Source organism: Python bivittatus, unplaced genomic scaffold, assembly GCF_059951505.1.
Source record: "Python bivittatus isolate LINGU-HERP-01145 unplaced genomic scaffold, Pbiv_v1 ctg000360_np1212, whole genome shotgun sequence".
NCBI lineage: Eukaryota > Metazoa > Chordata > Lepidosauria > Squamata > Pythonidae > Python > Python bivittatus.
Window position 1 is genome coordinate 131,097 of NW_028277069.1, and position 26,183 is coordinate 157,279.

Here is a 26,183-nt window from a genome sequence, read left to right on the forward strand (position 1 = left end):
GGGCCGCCCTTGGATACTATTCATAATCTTCAGTTGGTAGAAAATGCAGCAGCCCAGATAAGTCCAGATTTGTGCATGTGTCACCTCTGTTGAGAGAGATGCATTGGTTGTCAATTTGCTTCTGGGTCCAATTCAAGGTGCTAGTTATCAACTTTAAAGCCCTACATGGCTTGGGCCTGTTATCTGAAGGACCACTCTCCCCATATACATCTGCCCGGCCCACCACAGTGGGGAGGTTGGGTATGTTGTAGGTCCTACCGTTGAGAGAAGTACATTCGATGGGACCATGAAGAAGGGCCTTTTCCATGGTTGGCCCTTCCCTGTGGAATGTTATTCCCTCTGAGTTAAGATTGGCCCCCATCTTGATGTTGTTCCAGAAGGGCCTGAAGACGTGGTTTTGCCAGCAGGCCTGGGGACCCCAAGCTGAAAAGGAGCCGATCAAGTGGCTGTTCTGATTGTGTTGTTGGCCACCATGGGGGGTGGGTGTTGATGGATTTTTTTTATTGGGGAGTTTTCTTGGTAAGCCACCTGGAGTCACTCTGTGTGAGTTCGGCGGCTATATAAATTCGTTAAATAAATATATAAATTAGCATTTTTTCTGATTCAACCAAGTTTTGAATCCAATCTGAAGGGCTCAACTTTATGTTGCCAAACCTGCAACTGTTCATCCAGGAAATTAAAGAAAAGGCTTTGAAATAAACAGCAGCTTGGGTAAAGCCTGCATTTTTACCCCAAATAGATACATTGCCATGATCAAATAATCATAGTGGCCATGTGGAAAACCACTGATATTTTGGGGAGATTTGTTGACATAGTTTGATTTCTCCTACACATGTTAAGAAAGTTCACTCTGTTTAGCTGGCTTGTTTTTCAAGTTTACTTAGAAGTAGGGGAGAAGAGAAAACTCTCAGATTACATTCAGCCATTCTTGTGATTATGTTATCCTTTCATGATTTATTTTTAATACAGGGGTATTCATCTGACCTGCAAACATACTTGCACACCTGTGGGTAGGCAATTAATCCTAATGAAACCCAAGGACCACACACTGATGAAAAGTTTTTGGAGTCCTGTGGTCAGGGTGAACCTGGTTTTTGCCTAACATCATGGTTGATAAAATATAGCATTTCCCCCTTCCCTGAAGAGTGAAGGCGTTGCAGCAGTCCTGGGGAATGCTAGGGTCCTCCTAGACCTGGCACAAACACTTCACCGCTTGTACAAACTCATGAACAATGGGGTGGGATGGGATTGGGACTGGAAAAAACTGTTTCCAGTCTGGCAAAACCTTTCATTCAACAAGTTGGTTCTTCACGAGTTCCAGATCAGGAGAGCCCTTCAGAATTGGCAGTGGGAATCACAGAGGACAGACGCCCATGTGGTCTGCAGCAAACTGACTGAAGGAATTGCACCACCCAGTCACAGGCAAAACAGTCATCTGATAAAGGGGTGGATAAATAACTCCAAAGTAAAATGGAAAGCTTATTTACAACAGAGAAGTGTGCTAAAGGTATCCCCATTCAGCACTGAAGAAATGATAATTTGGGGGTTGGTCAGATTCCTGGAAGCAGTTAATAAAGACCCCATTCTCCCAACAGCCCCTCTGGAAAGCATTAAATGGATGGGGGAGGCCCTTGGTAAACTAAGCAAACACATAAGAGGATTTTTGACCTCCCCTTTGCAAATGTCCCCTAAAGACACCCCCCCCCCATACACCAACTGTAATGTATTAATGCCTATTAGGGGCACTGAAAAAGCAATTGGGTTAGATCTCAGTGCTTGTAGATCTGTGATCATAACTGCACCGAGAGTGGATGGCCGCATTGTCCCCTGGCCTACTTTGGCTGTAAAGGGAACCCAGGTGTAGGGAAGTGTGTTGTAGGCCCAGAATACAGAGGAGAACTTCAAGCTGTCCTGTGTAATCAAGCGGACAGCAACATGTCTATTGAGAGAAGGAATTGGATTGCCCAGCAAATTCTGGAAAAACTATGATCTCCCTGTAAAGGAGAGAGATGGGCCAGAAGATAACACCTTGAAGGGTCAGGGTGGATCTACATTCACAGGAAAGAAGGTTGGTACATAAAACCAGAGGGCAAGACTTGAAATGAAAAGCAACAATGTGAGGGAAAATAAAATAAAAATGGATTGAGGGGAAAATTGTAGTGGCAATGGGGAAAAGCAGTGTTATTTCAAAGAGTTTCGGTGACATATTTTGATTTCTCCTGCACATGTTAAGAAAGTTCACTCTGACTCATAATAATGTTTAGCTGGCTTGGTTTTTACTTTTAGTTAGAAGTGGGGGAGAAGAAAGACTCTCAGGCTTGTTTAGATGAATCACAAGCTCCTCAATACAGTTCCCAGGCTCTTGATTCACACAATAAGCAGGTGCAACATCTGGTCAAGGTCAGGCTCCCACAGCCTCTGAGTCCCTGGAAACAGAGCCAGGAGGTTGTAGTGCCAGACTTTGACAAAACCCTTGTATTGCCCCTTGAGTCTTGGACCATGGACACAGTACCTGGGACCAGGCGCTGAGTTAATAAATCTATTGCAGGACTGTCATTGGCTGCCCGATAGCTTCTGGCTCCACCTCAAGGTGCTGGTCGTAACCTGGAAAGATGGTCTTTATGGCTCGACTCCTCATTAACCCCATGACAGTCTACCCCAGGTAGAATCTGCCTACCCTATAAGTGCTGGCCAGAAGGACAAGCTGCAAATGTCTTCATCAAGAAGCTTAGGAATTTGGTGCTAGGCCTGTGTAGTTGTAGCTCCCTTCTTCTGGGTACCTTATTCTCCAAGATGAAAATGGCTCCCTACCTGCTACCATTTAGGAAGACCAACAATACCATCGAAACAGACCATTTCTTTTTTTGTAGAGCAAAAGGTATCATATAAAAGAAGCTGTTTGATGTTTATAGTTATATTCAGTCCTATATATTTTATCAACTGAAAATATAAAAAAAATGAATATGGCAGCTGCAAGCATTGGACATCTTTTGAGTCAATATGCCAAATCCTCTAAAAGGAACAAAGAAAGCTAGAATCTCCAAGTCTTATTAGCTTGGTGTGTTGAAAGGGAGAAAGGGTTAAGTTAAAGAATCTTGGGAAATGGCTGAAAATGCAAGAGTATCAGCACTTTCTTTGGAGTGGGTGACTGTAATAAATCTTAATAATCACAATCACTATCCTCTATAAATCCTTCTTTGCTAGAAATATCAACATTTATATGTTTCCTGTAGAGGGCAAACAGTCTTTCTATTCTTTTTTATCACAATTTCTCAGAGCGAGAAAGGTCACATGAGATACTAATTCCTCTTTGTGAGTTGCTCCCTGTGGTTTAGCTCAGGCCTGAAAACAATGATGAAGCATTTTGGCAAAAATATGCATCCCACTAATGCAGCGCTGGAGGACAGGATGGAGAAGACCTCCACGGCTACCATGGCTTTTCCTCTAGTGCTCAGATAGGCTGGAAAAAAGGAGACCCACACACTGCAGAAGGCCAGCATGCTGAAGGTGATGAACTTGGCTTCATTAAAGCTGTCAGGTAATTTACGGGCAAGAAAGGCCACAATGAAGCTGGCGAGGGCCAAGATCCCCATGTAGCCCAAGACGCAGTACAAGAAGGAGGCTGACCCCTCGTTGCATTGCAAAATCATTTCTTTGGCTTCTGAGTGCATGTCTAACTCAGGGAATGGGGGAGCTGTTGACAACCAAAGAGCACAAATACATACTTGGACGAGAGAGCAGGAAAGGACAGTAGAAAAGGCCAATCTTTTCCCCACCCATTTCCTCATTGGAGATCCTGGTTTCGTGGCCATGAAAGCGACCACCACAGTGATGGTTTTGGCCAGGACACTAGAAATGGCCACTGAGAAGGTGATGCCAAAAGTGGATTGTCGGAGAAGGCAGGTGACTTGTCCAGGTTGGCTGAGGAAGAAGAAAGAGGAGAGGAAACAGAGCAGAAGAGAGACAAGGAGGGTGTAGGTGAGGGCGCGGTTGTTGGCTTTAACAATAGGAGTGTTCCTGTGCTTAATAAAAATTCCAAGTACCCAAGATGTCATGAAGAAGAAACAAAGAGCAGTTGAGGCTAAACCAATTCCCAGTGTTTCTCCAAAAGTTAGAAAGACTACAGATCTTAGGATACATCCTTTCTTTTCTTTATTTGGATAAAGTTCTTCTGAACATTCAAAACAATCATCCATATCTGGAAAAAAAAGTAAAGGAGTTTGTCATCTAGGCATTCCATGTTTTGGAAAATCACTTTCTGAAAGGGTGCCAATGTTATTCATTTTGAGTTCTTTTGACTGGTTACCATTTTTTGAAAGTTGATACGAAAATGCAGTTTTTCCGAATGGTCTCATTTAGGATTGGAACAAGAGAAAGTAGAATGGGAAGGGTAATTATTGTTTGAAATACAGTCCTTTCTTGCAGTTTCCAAATTTATTACAATATAGACAAATTGGGACTTGTCCCATTTTTCCAAAACATGGAGAAGAAAACTGTGATGATGGAGATAAGAGATTAGTAAGAGAAGCAGAAGTACTGACCATGAGACTACATTATGTCCCTTTGGTAGTAGAATATCTAATCCAATGACAAATCTTCCCTTTTCTGCTGAAGCTTCATTGCTTTCACTTACGTTCAATTTTATGCAGGATAAGGCCAAGAAAATGACAGTTTTAGTCGAAAATAAATATGTGCATTCACTCGCATCTAAAATAAACTGACCCAATCAGAAGCTTGTTTCTTCAGCTTTACACTGTCACTTGTAAAAACTATCATTGCTTATTTAAACTTTAACTACAAGTTTAATTTTAATTTTGATTCTCCTTATTTCTATCCTGTCATTTAAAAAGGTTAGTGGACCTCAAATCATACTTTAATCTGGGCCAAAAAGAAAAAGAAAAAAAGAAAATGAAGTTTTTGAGTTAAGGCAATGCCCATAGGCACAAATGATATGTTCATGTAGTCGTCCCCCCCACCCCCCCAAGAAGAAAGTACTTTGCCCTTGTCTTTTTCCAGCAGATGTTTTCTTTAACTCCAGGTCTGCTCTGAAAAGTGTAGGTGGCCCCTGATCTCCATTCAAATATTTACTAGGTCAGATATTGCTTAGCTGGACTTATAAGTAGGTTTTCATCACAAGTTATGAAGATGATGTCATAAGGTAGGAGACACCAATATTTAATTTAAACCATATTAAGCGTTTTTAAAAAATGCTTAATATGTCCTGAGTTTACAAAATTTCATAATTTTTTGTTTACTGAGGGAACTATCTGAGGGAAAAGAACACCAAATGCAAATGAGATTCAACATGTGAAAAATAGATATGGATCGTGTGATCATCTAAGTTCTATGGTTCTTTGGATTTATATATTGGACCTCTATAGGAAACAATGCCTTAGGAATGTTATGGGCAAACCTTGATTCATGAACAACACATTGTTTTCCGCAGGTATAGAAATGAATAATCATCCTGAAAAACTAGTACAAGTACTAATTATCTGCATCCTAAAGTTTGTTGTTGTTCAGTCGTTAAGTCATGTCCGACTCTCTGTGACCCCATGAACCATGTCGCTCCTGTCCTTCCTGTCCTTCACTGCCTCCCTCAGTTTGCTCAGTTTCATGCTCATTGCTTCAGTGATGCTATCTAACCATCTCATCCTCTGCCGTCCTCTTCTCCTTTTGCCTTCAATCTTTCCCAGCATCAGGGTCTTTTCCAAAGAGTCCTCTCTTCGCATTAGGTGACCAAAGTATCTGAGCTTGAGCTTCATTATCAATCCTTCCAATGAGCAATCAGGGTTGATTTCCTTTAGGATTGACTGGTTTGACCTCCTAGCAGTCCAGGGGACTCCTAAGAGTCTTCTCCAGCACCACAGTTCAAAGGCATCAATTCTTCGGCGCTCAGCCTTCTTTATGGTCCAGCTCTCACAGCCATACATTACTACTGGAAAAACCATAGCTTTGATTATGCGGATCTTTGTCGCCAAGGTGACGTCTCTGCTTTTTAATATGCTATCTAGGTTTGCCATAGCTGCATCCTAAAGTAGTGTGTCACAATTTGCTTAAGTTTCTAGAATGAAAAATTGGTGGAATGTCTAACCTACCATTTTGATTTGAAATCTTCCCTTCTGGGCATGGAAGACAGTCATAGCAACAGAATTGTTTTCCTTCAACACTTCTCTTCCAGTATCCAGGGGAACAATGGTCATTGCACAGAGAACGTGGAAGGACCTGTTGATAAAAATGAAAGATTTTGCAAAAGGAAAATTTTAATACAGTTTCTAATTCTCCTTTCTGGAAGGAAAGAATTCTTGATTTCCCAAAGAGTTATGAATTTCATCTGGTTGGATTGATAGGATACCTTTAAAACATGTTGAAATTACAAGGATGTGCAAAAGGGCCTTGTTGAAGAAGGGCAGGGTGATTAAATAATTGTGCATTATGACAGTGTTATGGAAATGAGGTGATGCCTGTGATTTCAAATGGAATTGCAACCCAAATATAAACATCTTGCTATTACATTGTAATGTCATTTTGTCCATGTGGTAACTGTTTAATCGTCCACAATATTTGAAAAGAATATGGCATTTTTTTCCTCTTTCAAAAACAGAAACTAGATTTCTAAAGAGCCCAAGTTCAATACATTTTAACAAAGCCATCTCCATGGGATCCTAATAGATCAAGAGATAGTCCCTTCGGTGGATCCATACCTGGTTAAAAGCTGAGTGCCATCTAATCAACCTTTCATCAATGAATAATTCTTTCCCTTTTGGAGCACGGGAATCCAACTTTCCAACTTTAACTCTCTGAAAGGATCTGTTTGGAAAAGTGATCATGTTGAGGATGTCAAAGCCACCTTGACCTTCTCTTTTGTCTTTAAAGAAGACTCCTTCTCCAGCTGAGTTGTTAAAAGAAATCCCTTGAAGAAACTTGTGGAGCTACTTAAAGGAGTGTGAGAAACAGGGAGTCAAAAAGTAAACAATGTATTCAAGATCAAAGTATTAATGTTTTCCTTTCTTTTACTCCTACTTTGCAAGAGACCAAAGAACAATTCTTGGCTTGAAATATGGAGGAAGAAAATGTCAACTCAGAAAGATCTATCAAGAATTGAGATATGCAACTCACTTTTATTTTATTAAATAATCATTACAAGTACCTTCAAGCACCAGGCTTAGCAATTCTCCTGGAAGTTTACAAAAAGTATAAAAATGCCCAAAATTCAAAAAAGCACATTAGGGACAAAGCAAAGAAAGACTGCCACCTGACACAACGCCAGGAAATTCTTCTTGGAAACAGTCTGGAGGAACTTACAAGACAGGAGAATTTTAAACGAAGATGAAATGGTTGTTTATGGAACCAAGGGTGATTCATAAATCCCATTGACCAGACTGAAATTTGCAAAAGCATAGTTTATTTTCATCCTTTTTTTTCCTAAAAAAAAGAATGACCTCTTACACTACTCACTTTGTTGCCTCAGTATCAATATTGATCTGTGACCATAGGCCAGGGCAAACAAATCCCGTTAAGATGGGGATGAAAATGATTATTCATTGAAACAAAGGTAGGCATGACAAGGGGAGACTACCTGCCAAGGCTGGAGATCTCGAAATTCAAACATTGGAATTTCTCTCTGTTTGGATCTTGATCTCATTATCTCTTGCAAAGAATGTGCCACTGCATACACAGCATTGTAAATACTGTAGCTTTGGCCAGTCATCTTCAACTCAAAGAGAGGCCCTGGCAGATTCTCCAAATTCTCTTCTCCACTGCAAGTTTCACTGGTCATTGAGGGTGACTCTGCACTTGGAAATGAACAGTCAAACAATTGTTCCCAAACATCTTGAAGAAATCCATCTTTGTGAGTTGAAGGTTTGATGGCTTGAAGAAATTCTTTGAACCCTTGAACTTCTCTTGAATGAACCGAAAAGGAAAGAGCCCCATGGAACAACTGGAGATCCCAACCCCTTTGGGTTCCTGTCAGTATGAAATCAATTGGATTCATCAGGATCCAAACCTTTCCAAATGATGCACTCTCTTTATTTTCAGGATTATATAGAAACAGTATAGTTCTGATCCACACAATTGTGAATGATTCTCCATAGAGAACAAAAGCATTAGTTTTCTGATCTATCAATTTATTAGAAATAATGGAGAGTACATTAAGCAATCTTGACCACTCTTCCCAATGGGCTAGCTGTGGAATTTTTTGTTTGAAAGCTACACAGATGCCATTTTGGGAAAGCAACATCTGCAGTTTCTGCAAGAAATGTTCTCCCTTATTTTTATCAAAAGCAAAGACTCCAATCCATGTCCACCCAAAATGGAGAAGAAGTCGGATAACTCCAATGTACTGATGGTCCTCATTTGGGACCATGCAGTAAAGTGACGAGAACTTTGTCATCCGAAATTCTTCTTGGGAGAAAGAGCCATAGGTCAACTAAACAAAAGAAAAAAAAAGAATTATTATTCCTGAGGATGAAGGGAAAAAATATGGAAAAATGACTGCTGGATGGAAACTGAACGAAGGTGTCCCTGCACTGAAATTTTCTCCAATTCAAGTTACATTATGGCAGTGTTGATGAACAATATAAGGAACTAAAACCCCAAGGAAAAATATTTTCTCACCTGTGGAATGTAACTGGATGACAAACCAGAATTAGCTTCCTAAAATAGAGTTCAAGAATGCTCATCACCATGAACTCCTGGAAACCTGCTAACTGTCTGAGCATCTGAACTCTTCCTAGCCTAAGGAAAGAATTCTTCAGAGCTAGACATAATGGATGAACTTCCTCTCTTCTCTATGGCAAATATAATAAAAAACCTACCCATGAACGACCATCTCCATGAGATTCTGGAGAAGTATAAACATTCAGGCATGTCCTCCTTTACTGCAATTATTATAGAGGTCTCCAAAAGGACCAAATAGCCCCAATTCTACAAGAATCTTGTAGACATTTATACTTTCTGCCATATAGGATGAAGTATCAGATGCAAGTGCTCCAATGATGGCCATGAGATTTTTCTGGCTGCCACATTTGTAGTTAGGGACAAATTCCTTGGATTTGAAGAGCAGGTTCAGAGTGGTGCGATAGGTCATCCTTGGATTGTGGTAACTGTCATAGACATGGAACCCAAGAGTGATGTTAGGCAGAATCTGGGAGTCCTCATTGATCTCCTTCACAGCAAAGGCCAAGGCAAGGACGTGCTGATAGAATTTGGTTATTACCCTGCCAATTGGTTAAATACAGCCATTGGGGGGGGGGAAAACATTTTACAATTCTTGTAATGTGGCATCTTTTCTATATGAATCACCAACTTTTCTGTCTCTGATGGACGTATAAAGATGATAGCTTTTCTAACATACTAGAGAATTTGCACAGAGTTCAATTATACTTTTTACACAGTATTTCCATGAATTGCAAAAAATATGTATTGGGACAGATAGAAATAGTAACTTTTTTTCCAGCTAACACATGTATTTTCTATCAATTTAGTTGAAAATAAAATACAAAGAAATTCAGCAAATATCACTCATTTACATTAGGTATCCTTTGTCACAAGTGATAATGCAGAACTTTTTTTAATTACCTTAAGTTCACTCAATGTTCTTCAAAAGACTTATTGGACCAAAGTTTCATATATTTCATGAGAAAGACTAATATAATGTGAAAAAAAAATCTCTCACTACCAGATACATTCAGGAAAAAAAAAATTCTTAGATTATATGCTTGAAGAGCTGTTACTCATATAAGCAACTTTGAGGGATGAGGCTAATATTAGAAAATGCATGGGAAGGAAAACAATCCTTACTGTGGTAAGTCATAAGGTTTTAGGGAAGTATGCTCCTTAAATTTAATTTCATAGAAGTAGTAGATAATGTGAGACATCATCCCACCAATGATGAGGTCACCAGGCTGGTACCACTCATGTGGGACAGGGAAGGTGTCACTCGTAGGACAGCTAAGACTAACTCTTTTGTTCACCAAGAACACAAGGAGGAGCCGCATCATGACTCTCTGCTTATGGAGAAAAGGTCTGGGTCTATCACTCAAAGAGAAGTTCTGGCAGACCAGACAGGAGGGAGAGAACTTGTAGAAATGAACCTCAGAGAGTCAGCATTCCTCCTAATTATTAGGAGGAACATAATGATAACATAATTATCATTGACCCACTGGCAACCTGGCAATTTTTCTTGATATATCTGATCAACATCTTTCTCTATTTTGGGTGACAGAATAAGTGACTGATGCTTAACCGGTTTTGAAAATACCTGAAAAAGTGTAATTGGGAAGGTTGATATGACAAAATTGCTGTAATTCTTGAAATCAGGACCAATGTTTAATTTGATCAATGGATCAGGGAATTCTATTTCTCTGTGAATTTTCTTGGGAAATGGTGAAAGTTGCACTGTCTGGTTCAGATTAGCAGGTCTTGGTTTGAGAATCCTTCAGAAACTACCTAAAAGAGAAAGTTGAATTAAAAAGTCTTTGACCCCCAGAGGGAAAAAGAAGAAACCCCTGTTAAGGGCACTAGAGGAGACATGGATAAAAAGGCAAAGTAAAACATTGTTTTATGTTTATCTTGTATGTGAATTTTATAATAAGGAAAGGGGGAGGTTTTTTCCCCCCAGGGAAAAGTGCTGCTCCAAGACTTTTAAAAATCAATCTCTCTCTCTCTCTCTCTCCCCCCCCCCCCCCCCTGGCATCTGACTAACTTCCTTTTATTTTTGGTTCCTATGAGCATCATTTAAGGAATTTTCAGATATCCTCCAGTGAAAGGCAAAATTAGTAGGTTTCCTTGGGTGGTCATAGAAATGAATTGAAACGGATGCCTTCTGTCTTTTAGGATCAATCCTCAACACTAAAGCAGCAAGCAGTCAAAAAAGATGTCACAGATTAACACTTCATAAATCAGCCACAAAGGCCTTGGAAAAGATATTCAAATGACGTGAGGTGTCTCTATGTATAAAGATCAAAATTGTGCAAAGCATGGTATTCCCTGTGACACTCACTCTATGGAAATGAATGGTGGACTTCAAAGAAGCAGGAGACGAAGGGTATTGATGGCTTTGAACTTTGGTGTTGTCAAAGACTCCTGAGGATATTGCGGACAGCCAAGAAAACAAATTGTTGGATCATTAAAGAAATCAGTGCAGAGTCTTCCTCGAAGCACAAAAGTCCAGGCTCAAATTATTCTACTTTGGACACATTATGTAACACCCCAGCTCTCTGGAAAAGCTCTAATGCTGAGAAAGGTGGAAGGAAAGAGAAAAAGAGGAAATCCAGCAGCAAGATGGATGAATTCAGTTACAGCGTCAATGAATGCACGATTAGGAGACTTGAAAGAAGAGGTTAGGGATACATCATCATGGAGAACAATCTACCTATGTGGTTACTGAGTCAAAAACCACTTGATGGCACATCAACCAATCAATCAGTCAGATCATTAAAATGTTAAGAATAGGCTACCAAAAAAAAAAAAGTTCTGGTGTCGGGGGCTACATTCAGCAGTTGGAATTACAGCTTATGTAAAATCTCTTGTGCTTTTCATGCTTGATCAAAAAATCACAGAAAAATCCAATACTATCAAGCCACAGACGTACACAACTTCCTGAACATCAATTTTGAGCATTTTTATGTCTAAGCTAAGTCCAAATCTAAGTCTAATCAAACCAGTATAGTCCACACTGGAGCGTCCTTCAGTATATTTAGTGAGATTAGAAGGTAGAGCAGGCAGTCACAGAAGCACACTTGCCTTTTCTAACACATGATGGCCTGCTCTGAGCTTTTCTTGCTATGGAGATTTTCAAAAATCTTTGCAGACACACCATCTCATCCCCTTCTGCATTCACAGTTCCTGATCCACAACACACCTGCATAAAAGATCAATCCCACCTGAACCCCCTCCATGTCTCAAATATTCTGTATCAGACCAATTTACTTCTGGATTCAGAAGGCATCCAAATGTGAGAATCATTCACGATTTCTACAATATTTCAATTATGTAGATTTCCATTTATGGATGGAAAATGGCCAGAACTCTGTCATGAAGACCACAGATAAGAAATCAGGCCTATACAATACGCCTGCCTTCTTTTGCTTCCTGAAGAAGCAGTACATTTAGGTAGGTTGGATGGAGAGCTCATGAGCAGTCCATGATCACCCACAGGTCTCTTCTCCTTGCAGCTGACAAGAGGTGGGGACCTTCAGAAAGTGCTCTTTCTCTCTCTCCAGGAATTTCTTGGGTGGGCAGATTCTATTTGGAGCAGGCAATCTCAAGGAGACATGGACCTTTTCACTTTGATGCAGCAGGAAAGATTAAATGATTAAAATCATTACACTTCCCTATGACCAGAATGAGATAGAAGGAGCCATCATAAAGTACAAGCAGAAAGGGGGGAAAGAGTTTTGAGGGGGAAGAAAATTAACCAGGTTAAGGCTTGATGTTGTACATTATATTTTTAGACTCTTCTGTACATACATAGAAACACATGCTGGTTTTGTAAATAATATTTTCACTTGTATTTAATATTGGATCACACTATTTCATTAGAGGTATTAGAGGTATAGTGTAGGTATCATAGCATCCAGAATAAAATCCCTCTTTTGTTTAAAAAAATCCCTCAGTTTAACTAAAATCCCTCATTTGGCTGTGTGTATGTCTGTGTCAGCTCTTCCTTTGATCCAATTCCAGGCAGTGGCATGTTTCAAAATAACTTATTTTCCTTCTCTTGAGGATATCTTAGAAAGATCTGTTTCAAGCCACTCTGAGAAGGCTAAAAATTTTAAAGAACCAACAACCAGTGGAACCATGCTTTAAAAAGGACATTGCACATCTGTTACTGCAATATTCAGGACTATCTCAGATTACATTCAGGAAGTATATATATGTATACACGCACACACACACACACACACACACACACACACACATAGAGAGAGAGACAGACAAAACCATCCTTGCTTCTCTTGCATTCCTGGCTACAAAGCCTGGATCCAGGATGCGGAGATGGGTGGGGAAATGTTCTCCTCCAGGCCAGCATTTGGACTATGTGGAAATCAGTGCATTTTTGGCATGTTGCAAAAGAAACATTTTACACTACATTAATAATATAGTTTATTGGTAAATAAAGAAAGGAAAACAATTTATCTATATTTGCAATGATATAGCTTATTGTAGATATGTTAATTTTTATTAATACAATGCATATGTTAACAAAATATATGCACGCACATTTTTTCATAAAAGTAGTCAACTATTCTTTCTTATACCTACTTGTTATACCAATCATCTAAATGTTTCCAATATTTTGCTGTTGCTAATTAGGAATAATAATAATAATAATAATAGTAATAATAATGATAATAATAATAGCCATGTCTTAGTTTTCATGCTTTAATTTTATATTAGAAAATAATGGGAAGCGTGGTATTCTTTGATTAGTTACTAATGAAATGCCATTTCCCCAAAATTGTTTTGCTTTAATTTAATTTAATATATCCTATTACATTATATGTTAAAAAATGTTGCTTTGCTCTGAAAATCCCTCCAATATTTATTTGTAGTTCTGTTCACCAGATATATGACATTTTGACTGGGATAATTTTCAACTATGTAAAATCTTTGCATTTCCTTCAACATTTTTGAGAAAGAACCATAGGAAAGCATTATTTTTATACTTACATACATTTCTCTTCTGATATTTCTCTCTCAAAAACTAATTAACATAACTTCTTAAAGAACTCTCAGTTTTGATTGCATTTATAATTAATAGATTTTTTTAAGATTTTTTTTTTTTATCTGCACTCAGTCGTTACCGACTCTGCAGTGACTGCTTGGACGAGTCCTTTGCAGTTTTCAAGGCAAGGTGTTTCGGAAATGGTTTGCCATTGCTTCCTTCCTAGAGCAGAGCCCAGCTGGTGAGTGCAGGAGGCGGGGTTTCCGTTGCTTCACGCCTTTTTCAGGCAAGCACGGCTTCCGCGTTACCAGCAACTGATCCCGTCTCCTTTTGCAAGGCGCCGCCAGCATTTTTCCTCCCACCGGTGTAAGAGTACCCATTTATCTACTCACATGAGTTTTCAAACTGTTGGGTTGACAGGAACTGAGGAGGAAACAGGAGCTCACCCTGCTAACGCAAAGGCTGGACTTGAACTGCTGAAGTATCAACCATTCCTGGCCGGCAACTTTCAGCGTCATTAAGCCACTGCGCCACCGCATCCCCTTTTTAAGAACAGAATATTCTTTTTGTCTCTCTGTGTTTGTGTATGTATGTTTGTAAAACGTGCTTGAATTCTGTAAGCGAGCTCTTGTCTTGACTGCTGGTGTGGGTCTTCCGGGCTGTATGGCCGTGGTCTTGAAGTCTTGTTTCCTAACGTTTCGCCAGCACCTGGGACTGGCATCTTCAGAGTGCAGGAGCACAGACAGGAGCAGTTCTCTCTGTGCCCAGGGTGAAGTGACCCTTCTGTGGGTATTTATAGAGATCTGGGGGTGTGGGGGTGTGGGTGGGGTTGGGTTACTGAGTGGCTGCTTGTTTTGGAGTCAGCATCTGTGTGTATTTTCCTGGGGATTAGGAAACACAATTTCCTAAACAATCTTCAGACCCACCAGAAAAGTACAAGAAGTGCTAAAATCAGCAAAAGACAAAAGGGATCCCCTCACCGCTGCAGGAGTATACCGCATACCATGCAGTTGCGGACAAGTATACATCGGGACCACAAAACGCAGCATCCATACCAGGATAAAAGAACACGAAAGACACTGCAGACTACAGCAACCAGAAAAATCTGCAGTAGCTGAACATGCTCTCAAGCACACTGGACACAAAATCCTATTTGAAAACACAGAGATACTGGACAACACCAACAGCCACTATACCAGGCTATACCGGGAAGCCATTGAGATTCACAAACACCAGCACAGTTTCAATAAAAAAGAGGAGAGTCTAAAAATCAACAAAACCTGGCTACCAATCCTGAAAAATACAGCCTGCAAAAGGTCAACGAACTCAGCTCAACCACCAGGACATGTGAATAGTTCACACAATGAACTTGCTAATCACCCCCAGCAGCCCCTCGTTAACAATTCAGTAGAAGAAAAAACCCTGCCTAATCCCCAGGAAAATACACACAGATGCTGACTCCAAAACAAGCAGCCACTCAGTAACCCAACCCCACCCACACCCCCACACCCCCAGATCTCTATAAATACCCACAGAAGGGTCACTTCACCCTGGGCACAGAGAGAACTGCTCCTGTCTGTGCTCCTGCACTCTGCAGATGCCGGTCACAGGTGCTGGCGAAACGTTAGGAAACAAGACTTCAAGACCACGGCCATACAGCCCGGAAGACCCACACCAGCCATCGTATGCCGGCCGTGAAAGCCTTCGACAATACATCTTGTCTTGACTATTAATTTAATTCATTTCCTAATTTCAGTTCAAGCTCAACTTTATATGATAGAATATAATGTGTGTGTGCGTGTGTGTGTACATATACAATAATTCTGCTTTGAAAAAAATATAGGAAGAGCAAGTAAAAGAATAAGAGGGGATTTATTCTATATTTCCTCCAAATCTTAAAAAATATCCATTAATTATCTGCTTTAAAGATTGTAAATTTTTTCTGTAAAAATACTAGTTTACTTACAGGCATGCAATCTATAGCAACATCATTTTAGCCAGTGTCTATTTTGGCTCTTCCATTATTAAAGACAAGTTGTGTTTAAGTTGAAATGCCTGAAAATATGATTTCAAATTTGGAATACCCTGTCCTTCATTTAGATATAAATATAGCATGTTTTTTTTTTTCCTATTCAAAGCAGTTTTGAACTCAATCTGATAATCTCAACTTTATGTGGCCAAACCTGTAAATTAATGGCAAATTAAAGAAAAGTGTTTGAAATAAACAGCTTTGATAAAACATTCATGTTTATGCCAAATAGATACATTATCAATTTATCAGTTTAATCAAATAGTCTTATTCTCTATCATTGTTTTCCGGATGAATCATCATTAGTTTCAAAAAGTGTATTAATATTCTTTATAATATGTATACATAAGTAATGAAAGCTATGATAATAATATGTATTTCTATTAATTTAGAAAAGAATGTTTGATATTAGGAAGATATACAATTTAGGGCCTCAACATCCAAAAATACAAAACTGTGTATAATGATCAATAAATAAACAAAAAAACAAATAAATAAATACAATGGGCTGTAAATTTCTTGGATTATCAGAAACAAAACCAAAGTCTCACTGAATTTGGAAGAGGTTTCCTGAGCAGGGAACCCCAAAGACACAACTCAGAAAAGGAAATACTGAACAAATACTCAAAGATAAGAAATAGTGTGGTTACTGGATGTGACTATCAGAATTTTCATGGCTCTCTTTCAATCAGTTGTGTGCTCCTCCAATGAATCCTTGTCTTCATGTACAACATTGTCACATGAGGACATTTGAATATCTTCTCTGAAACTTTCATTGCTACCCTACCAAATGATCACCTGCATCATATTTCTTGAGTGCTGGTTCCTCTACAATTGATCGCTGACCCTAAAAAGTAAAAAAATCTATGCACCACATCAATATCTTGTTTATCAAGTCTAAGGCAGGTTGCTGCATGTTAATCTGTTTTTTAAAAAAATATATTTAATCAAAACCCATTTCTAAGAGAAATTGCCAGGTTGCTATCTCATGCATTTGCAGATGATAAATCAGGCATATATAATAATCTGACTTTCATTTTCTTCCCACAGAAACTACTCTTTGACTTAGCTTAAATTATGAGCTAGGGGCCTCCCAAAGTTATGCAGAGAGTTCTCACAGTCGATTGTGAATTTCAACCTGGGTCCATCATTTATTGGCTAAAACAAAAAAAACATAACTGAAACTTACATGCAGATTTTCCCACACAGGTTGAGCAGGATAGGTAAATCTATTTGAAACATTACACTTCCCAATGACAACAGAAAGATGAATAGGTACAACAAATATTTTTCCCCTTCCTCAGTGGGAAGGGAATTATGGTTATCATAGTTTAATACCAGTCGTAATATATCAGGGCCTGAATGCAATTCATTGGATTTTAATTAGATTCTATTCAGGTTTCATGATTTATTATATGCCTCCTTAAAAGGTCTCATGTATCCAAAGAAACATAAGCATTTACATAAAAATGCATCCACGGTTGCCTATTGCAATGATTACAGAGAGAGATGAGCTTCAAGGAAGAGAAACTCAGCTTAAAAGAAGAAAAATAAAAAAGAAAGATTTACCCATGGCAATATCTACCTTCTTGTCCATGTCATTCTTATTCCTGAAGCCTAAAACAACAAATGATTCCAGGCACGGAGCTGGCCTTGCATTGGTGTGACTTAACAGTCCCTTTACCAGCAGTGTCCAGAAGAAGAATCTGCATTTTCCTCTCTTCAAAGAAGTGAAATATTGCATCTGTGTGAGTTTCTCCTTTCCCCTCATCTTGCATCCCTGGGTGCACATGCTCCCTGGCTGGCATAGGAATGGCAGCCATTTTCCGACTCAATCTTTCATCACTTCCAGCAACCTGGAGCTCCTTCCATTCTTTTGAGCTTTCAGGCTTGTTCTTCTGAACAGAAACAGATAAAACCCTATACCTGCTTAGATCGTCTTTTTCCACTTTTCCATGCCAAATGCCACACTTTGAATATTAAACCAAATCTTTATTATGGTCATTGGCCAGCATACCCTTCTAAGAAAGAATGAGGCAAATGGAAGAATACTGTCAGGCCTCGCCCAAGGAACTCCAGGAGACCATGCAGATTCAGTTCAGCAATGTTTATTAGCTACAACCTCTAGCAAGAATTTTCCCAGACTGAAACTCAGTTTCCAAAGTCAGCCAGTCAAAACAGAGTGAATTCCTCAGGGAGGTGCCAGCCTCATCCTCTTATCTCTTCCTTGCCCTCAGGAGACGAAACAGCATGTTTCCTCCCTGAGTCTGGTCTTCATAATTCCATTCCATCACAAATACATTTAATTTCATTTCACTAAATTTTCAGTATTATTAAAAACTGATAATAGGTTACGGTGAAATTAGAATGATTTTCTATTTATGAGTGAGTGGTTATGACCCAGCATGAAACCTTAGTTTTTAAGGACAGTTATAAGTAAAATGTATAGAAACTCCATCAATTTCACATTTCAAAGTACCCTAACCAATCCAAAACTGATACACTATGATACTGTGTTAAATCCGTGTTCATAAAATGTTAATTAGCTTTTCACAATATTTATGCAGTGGTTTATGAGTTGAAAGTATAAAAGGAGGAAAGTGGCAGCTGCAAACATTGGACATCCTTTGAGTCAATATATCAAGTCTCCAAGTCTTTAATTTGGTGTGTTGAAAGAGAGAAAGGGTTAGATTAAAGAAATTTAGAAAATGGATGAAAATGCAACAAGACCACTTCCTTTGGAATGGGCGACCATAATAAATCTTAATAATCATAATCATAAATCATCCATAAATCCTTCTTTGACAGAAATACAAACTTCTATATGTTTCCTATAGACAGCAGTCTTTCTATTCTTTTCTGTCAGCAATTTCTCATAGAGAGAAAGACCAAATGATGTATTAATTCCTCTTTATTAGTTGCTCCCTGTGGTTTAGCTCTGGCCTGAAAATAATGATGTAGTATTTTGGCAAAAATATGCATCCCACTAATGCAGCGCTGGAGGACAAGATGGAGAAGACCTCCACGGCTACCATGGCTTTTCCTTTTGTGCTCAAATAGGCTGGAAAAAAGGAGACCCACACACTGCAGAAGGCCAGCATGCTGAAGGTGATGAACTTGGCTTCATTAAAGCTGTCAGGTAATTTCCGGGCAAGAAAAGCCACAATAAAGCTGGCGATGGCCAAGATCCCCATGTAGCCCAAGATGCAGAAGAAGAAGGTGGCTGACCCCTCATTGCATTGCAAAATCATTTCTTTGGCTTCTGAGTGCATGTCCAACTCAGGGAATGGGGGAGCTGTTGACAACCAAAGAGCACAAATACATACTTGGATAAGAGAGCAGGAAAGGACAGTAGAAAAGGCCAATCTTTTCCCCACCCATTTCCTCATTGGAGATCCTGGTTTCGTGGCCATGAAAGCAACCACCACCGTGATGGTTTTGGCCAGGACACTAGAAATGGCCACTGAGAAGGTGATGCCAAAAGTGGATTGTCGGAGAAGGCAGGTGACTTGTCCAGGTTGGCTGAGGAAGAAGAAAGAGGAGAGGAAACAGAGCAGAAGAGAGACAAGGAGGGTGTAGGTGAGGGTGCAGTTGTTGGCTTTAACAATGGGAGTATCCCTGTGCTTAATAAAAGTTCCAAGTACCCAAGAGGTCAAGAAGAAGAAACAAAGATCAGCTGACGCTAAACCAATTCCTAATGTTTCTTCCAAAGTTAGAAAGACCACCGGTTTCAGGATACATCCTTTCTTTTCTATGTTTGGATAATGATCTTCTGAACATTCCAAACAGTCATCCATATCTGGAAGAAAAGTCAAAGAATTTGTCATCTATATATTCCATATTTTTGAAAATTCCTTTTTTTTTCCTACTGGGTACCACTTTGATGATGTTGGTATGAAAATGCAGTTTTTCCTGAATGGTATCATTTAAGACTGCCATAAAAGAAAGTACAATGGAAAGGGCAATTGTTCTTTGAAATGGAGTCCTTTCTAAAAGGTTCATAGATAGTTTAGAGTTTTCCCATTTTTCCAAAACACGGAGAAGAAACTGTGATGATGGAGATAAGAGTTTATTAAAAGAAGCAGAAGTACTGATTCTGAGGTGCAAACCAAGATAATTCATTTAAATTCTTGTAGGCTTTCTCCTTCCTAAAGAGTGAGTAAAGTAAGGAAAGATCAGACTTTTTATTTGGAAAAAAAGAGGTGGGGTCTACCAAGCAAAAATAATCACCTAATTTTACTGTCAAGATAAGAAAGGTATATCAGTCTGATATCTGTATTTTATCCTTACCTTTTTGATGCTTTTGTGTTATGTGGACAACATTAATTGGTTCTACAAACACCCACCCTATGTCCCTGTGATGGTAGAATATCTGATCCCTTCACAGATCTTCCTTTACTCTCAGGTTTTCATGGAAGATAAGGCCCAGAAAATGGAATATAAATTTCAAAGAATGTCTGGATTCATTCCCATGTAAACTGACCTGAGCCAATCAGAACATTGTTTGCAGAGCGTTACACTATCATTTGTAAAACTGACATTATTTAAACTTTAACTAGAATTTTAACTTTAACTTAATTCTCCTTATTTCCATGCCATCTTTGAAAGTAGAGATTATCAGATCTAAAATCATACTTTAATCTGGGCCAAAAAGAAAAAGAAAAAAAGTTTTTGAGTTAAATTAATGCCCATAGATTCAAATGATATGTTCATCGGATTTCTTTCAGTAAGAAGAAAGTATATTGCCTTTCTTTTTTTCCAGCATGCATTTTCTTTAATACACAGTCTATTCTATAAATTTTAATTGGCTGGTCATCTCCTATTCAAATGTTTATTAGGGCAGACATTGCTTAGCTGAAGTTATAAGGAGTATGTTTTCATGACAAGTTATTATCATGACATGATAAGATAGGAGAAAATAAAACTACTTATTACAGGTAGTCCTCGACTTATGACCATTGATTCAGTGACCATTCTAAATCACAGTCATATGGTCAAAATTCAGATGCTTGTCAACCGGCAAGTATTTATGACAGTTGCAGTTTCCCTGGGTCACATGATCTTCATTTGTGACCTTCCCAGGCACCTTCCAGTAAGCAAAGTGAAGGGAAAATGTGTGATTAGTTTAATGACTGCCGCAAAAAAGTCATAAAATTGGCTGTGATCATGTGATGTCTCATTTAATGACTATACCACTTAACAATGAATTTTCTGGTCCCTATTGTTTTCTTAAGTTAAGGACTACCTGTATATGTGCCCTAAAAGAGTCTATTAGAGTTCGCTTAATCTGTAGAATGAAAAATTGGTGGAACATCTGACCTACCATTTTGATTTGAAATCTTCCATTCTGGGCATGGAACACAGTCATAACAACAGAATTGTTTTCCTTCAACACTTCTCTTCCAGTATCCAGGGGAACAGTGGTCATTACACAGAGAAAGTGGAAGAATCTAGTGATAAATATGAAAGGTTTTGCAAAGAGAGATTTGTAAAACAGTTTCTAATTTTTCTCCTTTCTGGGAGGAAAGAACTCTTGAATTCCCAAAGGGTACTGAATTTTGTGTAATTGTATTTATACTATAGATTAAATATATATTTAAATTACAAGGATGTGCAAAGGGGTCTGCTTGAAGAAGGACAGAGTGAGTAAATAAATGTCTATTATGACAATGTTATGGAAACTATGCAATTCCTATGATTTCAAATGGAACTGCAACCCAAATACGAAAACCTGGCTTTTATATTATAATGTCATTTTGGCAATTTGGTAAATGCTTGATCGTGGACAACATTTGTAAAATTATGCCATTTTTTTCTTTAGACTTCTAAAGAGACTATGCTCAACATGGTCTAAGAGACAAAGCCATTTCCATGGGATCCTAATAGATCAAGAGACAGTCCCTTCAATGAGTCCATACCTGGTTAAAAGCTGGGTGCCAGACAATCAATCTTTCATCAATGAATAATTCTTCCCCTTTTGGAGCACTGGAATCTAACTTTCCAACTATAACTCTCTGAAAGGATTTGTTTGAAAAAGTGATCATGTTGAGGATGTCAAAGCCACCTCGACCTTCCCTTTTATCTTTAAAGAAGACTCTTTCTCCAGCTGAGTTGTTAAATGAAATCCCTTGAAGAAACTTGTGGAGCTACTTGAAGGAGGATAAGAAACGGGGAGTCAAAAAGAGACAATGTATCTGGGATCAAAGTATTAACATTTCCCTTTCTTTTATTCCTGCTTTGTGAGAGAACAAAGAACATTTCCTGGCTTGAAATATGGAAGAAGAAAATGTCAACCCAGAAAGAACTATCAAGAATTGAGATATACAACTCACTTTTATTTTATTAATTAATGATTACAAGTACTTTAAAGCACCAGGTTTAGCAATTCTCCTGGAAGTTTACCATAAGTATAAAAATGCCCACATTTCAAAAAAGCATGTTGGGCACAAAGCAAAGAAAGACTGCATTCAGACAAATCACCATTGAGTTCTTCTGGGAATTCTAAATGAAGATGAAATGGTCCTTTATGGAACCAAGGGCGATACATAAATCCCATTGACCAGACTGAAATTTGCAAAAACAGTTTATTTTCATCCTTTTTTATTCTATAACATAGAAAAACCTCAGACTACGCACTTTGTTGCCTCAGTATCTATATTGACCTATGGCCATAGGCCAGGGCAAACAAACCCAATTAAGATGTGGATCAGAATGACCATTCACTGTAACAAAAGATAGGTATAGCATGGAGAGATTACCTGCCAAGGCTGCAGATCTGGAAATTCAAACCCTGGAATTTTTCTCTGTTTGGATCTTGATCCCACTATCTCCTGCAAAGAATGTGCCACTGCATACACAGCATTGTAAATACTGTAGGTTTGGCCAGTCATCTGCAACTCAAAGAAAGGCCCAGGCAGATTCTCCAAATTCTCTTCTCCACTACAGGTTTCACTGATCATTGAGGGTGATTCTGCATTTGGAAATGAACAGTCAAACATTTGTTCCCAAACATCTTGAAGAAATCCATCTTTGTGGGTTGAAGGTTTGATGACTTGAAGAAATTCTTTGAACCCTTGAACTTCTCTTGAATGAACTGAAAAGGAAAGCGCCCCATGGAACAGCTGGAGATCCCAACCCCTCTGACTTCCTGTCAGTATCAAATCAATTGGGTTCATCAGGACCCAAACCTTTCCAAATGATGCACTCTCTTTATTTTCAGGATCACGTAGAAACACAACAATTCTGAACCACACAATCGTGAATGATTCTCCATAGACAAGAAAAGCATTTGCTTTCTGATCTATCAATTTATTAGAAATAATTGATATTGCATCCATCAATTTTGACAAGTCTTCCAAGTTGGGACGCTGTGGAATTTTTTGGCTGAATGCTAAACAGATGCCATTCTGAGAAAGCAATCGTGGCAGTTTCTGCAAGAAATATTCTCCCTTATTACAATCAAAAGCAAAGACTCCAATCCACGTCCATCCAAAATGGAGAAGAAGTTGGACAACTCCAGTGTACTGATGGTCCTCATTTGGGACCATGCAGTAAAATGAAGATAACTTAATAGCCTGGGCAGAAGAGCCATAAGTCAACTAAATAAAACAAAAGAAAAAAAAAGGAATCATTATTCCTGAGAATCAAGGGGAAAAATATGGAAAAATGACTGCTGGATGGAACCTGGATGAAGGCATCCCTACACTGAAAATTTCTCAAATTCCATGTGCATCATGGCAGTTCTGATGAACAATAGAAGCAACTAAACCCCCAGGGTAAAATATTTTCTCATCTGTGTAATATAACTGGATTACAGACCAAAATTAGCTTCCTAATATAGAGTTCCAGAACACTCATCAACATTAACACCTGGAAACCTGCTAACTCTCTGAGCGTTTGTACTCTTCCCAGCCTAAGGCAAGAATTCTTCAGAGCTAGACATATTGGATTACCTTCTGCCTTCTCTATGGCAGATATAATAAAATACTTATCCTAAAAAAGACTATCTCCATGAGAATCTGGAGAAATTGAAACAGTCAAGCATGTCTTCCTTTACTGCAGTTATAACAGAGATCTCAAAAAGGGCCATATAGTACCAATCCTCCAACAATTCCCAGGCAAAACAGTTGAGTTTTATACCAAATTATTTTGATGAGACAGCAACCAAGACATTGAAAACAGACTGGCTGGAAGTAAAAAAAAAAAAAGTCAGCTGACTCCCTCAAGTAAGTTTATTTTTGGTGTTCTGTAATTTACATTTTACATTTTTAATTTTCTGATCTATGATCATAATAAAAGTTTTTGATTTTTTGGCTTGGATGACCTTGAGCCAACTTATTGAGTTGGGTGAAAAAATTGCAGAAGGGATAGCAAATTAGATGTAATTGAAGCCCTGCAGAAAGGCTTGGCAAAAAAGTAATCGCCAATATTAATTATGAAAGAAGTCAAAGTTTCTCTCTCACCCCCCTGCCTGAATACCATATTTTTCCGACAATAAGACGCCCCCATGTACAAGACGCCCCCCACTTTTCTAGCCCAAAATTTAAAAATCAGTATTTTAAAGATAGTGCAGAACACATTTTTATTTAGTAATTAGTTAACATTTACCTGATACACTTGGTGGGAGGAGGTCCAAATTGTCTCTCTGCAGCTCAATTTCCAGGCTCTTTTGCATAACTGATTGCATTCAAGCACGAGTGAAACTGCCGATAGCTTGTCTCTGCAAACAGCCTTCCTCCAATTGGTTTGTTCAGCATCAGCTGACATCAGTTACATAAGGCTCGTGATTGGAGGAAGTCTGTTTGCAGAGTCAAGCTATTTCACTCGTGATTGGAGGCTAGCAATAGGAGGAAGCCTGTTTTCAGACACAAAGTTTGGCAGTTTTGCAACCGCGATTCTCGGCTGACTTCCTTGAATAAGACGCCCTTCAGTTTTTAGGGTAAGGATTTTAGAAAAAAGTATTGCCTTATACTCAGAAAAATACGGTACCTGTGGAATCTTGTAGAGACTTATACTGTCTGCCATATAGGATGAAGTATCAGATGCAAGTGCTCCAATGATGGCCATGAGACTTTTCTGGCTGTCACATTTGTAGTTAGGGACAAATTCCTTGGATTTGAAGAGCAGGTCCAGAGTGGTGCGATAGGTCATTCTTGGACTGTAGTAACTGTCATAGATGTGGAACCCGAGAGTGATGTTAGGTAAGATCTGGGAGTCCTCATTGATCTCCTTCACAGCAAAGGCCAAGGCAAGGACATCCCGATAGAATTTGGTTATTACACTGCCAATAGGTTGAAAACACTCATTGAAAAAGACATTTTACAATTCTTAATGTGGCATCATTTCTATATGAATAAGAAATATTTCTGTCCCTGATAGAAGTAGGAAGATTATAGCTTTTCTAACATACTAGATAATTTGTACAAAATTCAAATATTATTTTCATAAAGAATTTCCATGATTTGCAAAAAAAAAAAAAAGTACTAAGAACAAATGAAAGTAGTTACTTTTGTTTCCACCTACCACATTTATTTTTTTATCAGTGTAGCACAAAATAGAATATGAGCAGATTCAGCAAGTATCACTCATTTACTGTATGCTTGTTTTGTGAGGAGTGATAATGCAGAACTTTTTAAAAATTAGCTTATGTTCACTAAATGTTCTTCAAAAGACTTACTGCACCAAAGTCTCATACATTTCATGAGAAAGACTTTAACATAATGTAAAGAAAATTATTTCTTCTCTTACAGCCAGATAGATTTGAAACACAAAGAAGGCTTAGATTAGATACAAAACCTGCATTGATACTCAGAAAGCTTTTACTCATATAAGCAACTTTGGGTCATGTGGCTAAGATTAGAAAATGCATGGGAAGGAAAAAACATCCTTACTGTGGTAACTGATAAGGTTTTTGAGAAGGATTGTCCTTAAATGGAATTTCATAAAAGTAGTAAAAAATGTGAGACACCATCCCACCAATTACAAGATCACCAGGCTGGTACCACTCATGTGGGACGGGGAAGGTATCACTTGCAGGACATCTCAAAGTAACTATTTTGTTCACCAGAAACACCAGGAGCATCAATATCATGACTCTGATCTTGGAGAAAAGATCTGGGTCTATCATTCAAAGAGAAGTTCTGGCAGACCAGACAGGATGGAGAGAACGTGTAGCAATGAACCCCCCAGAATCAGCATTCCCCCTTCCTGCCTCTCCGTGGCTCTAGACATATTTATATTGATTGTTTTTGACCTCCTATTCCCTTCAGCACGGAACCTTTGATGTTTTGACCTACTAGAATAATAGAGTGATTTCAGACATTCATAAGGGACATAATTATCATTGAACCATTGGCAACCTGGCAATTTTCCTTCATATGAGTGATGAACATCTTTCTCTATTTTGGGTGACATAATAAATGACTGATGCTTAACTGCTTTTGAAAATACCTGGAAAAATAGAATTGGGAAGGTTGAGATGAC

The 26,183-nt window shown here is 38.7% G+C and overlaps 2 protein-coding genes across 2 annotated transcripts; both read right to left on the bottom strand.

The window, feature by feature from the left end:
• Positions 1-3,299: 3,299 nt before the first annotated feature.
• LOC148215365 (vomeronasal type-2 receptor 26-like) lies at positions 3,300-10,001 on the bottom strand. Its single transcript, XM_088143626.1, has 6 exons — positions 9,805-10,001; positions 8,933-9,107; positions 7,580-8,431; positions 6,705-6,932; positions 6,099-6,225; positions 3,300-4,198 (listed from the first exon to the last, which is right to left on the bottom strand). The coding sequence occupies exons 1-6, from the start codon at positions 9,999-10,001 to the stop codon at positions 3,300-3,302; spliced, it is 2,478 nt and encodes an 825-aa protein (XP_087999752.1).
• An 8,600-nt stretch (positions 10,002-18,601) lies between these two features.
• On the bottom strand, positions 18,602-25,788 carry LOC148215366 (vomeronasal type-2 receptor 26-like). Its single transcript, XM_088143627.1, has 6 exons — positions 25,592-25,788; positions 24,690-24,981; positions 22,460-23,299; positions 21,620-21,847; positions 21,025-21,151; positions 18,602-19,500 (listed from the first exon to the last, which is right to left on the bottom strand). The coding sequence occupies exons 1-6, from the start codon at positions 25,780-25,782 to the stop codon at positions 18,602-18,604; spliced, it is 2,577 nt and encodes an 858-aa protein (XP_087999753.1). The 5' UTR covers positions 25,783-25,788.
• Between the last annotated feature and the right edge of the window lie 395 nt (positions 25,789-26,183).

What these genes read in the sequence shown, in the direction of transcription:
- LOC148215365 (XM_088143626.1), bottom strand. Translation starts at nt 10,001, where the DNA reads ATGCGGCTCCTCCTTGTGTTCTTGGTGAACAAAAGAGTTAGTCTTAGC. An exon ending in AAACCTTATGACTTACCACA is followed by an intron (nt 9,108 to 9,804) that starts GTAAGGATTGTT and finishes TGTCTATGACAG; the next exon opens with TTACCACAATCCAAGGATGA. An exon ending in GAGATCTCCAGCCTTGGCAG is followed by an intron (nt 6,933 to 7,579) that starts GTAGTCTCCCCT and finishes TCCTTTAAGTAG; the next exon opens with CTCCACAAGTTTCTTCAAGG.
- LOC148215366 (XM_088143627.1), bottom strand. Translation starts at nt 25,782, where the DNA reads ATGCTCCTGGTGTTTCTGGTGAACAAAATAGTTACTTTGAGATGTCCT. An exon ending in CAGATCTGCAGCCTTGGCAG is followed by an intron (nt 21,848 to 22,459) that starts GTAATCTCTCCA and finishes TCCTTCAAGTAG; the next exon opens with CTCCACAAGTTTCTTCAAGG. An exon ending in GGCACCCAGCTTTTAACCAG is followed by an intron (nt 21,152 to 21,619) that starts GTATGGACTCAT and finishes ATTTATCACTAG; the next exon opens with ATTCTTCCACTTTCTCTGTG.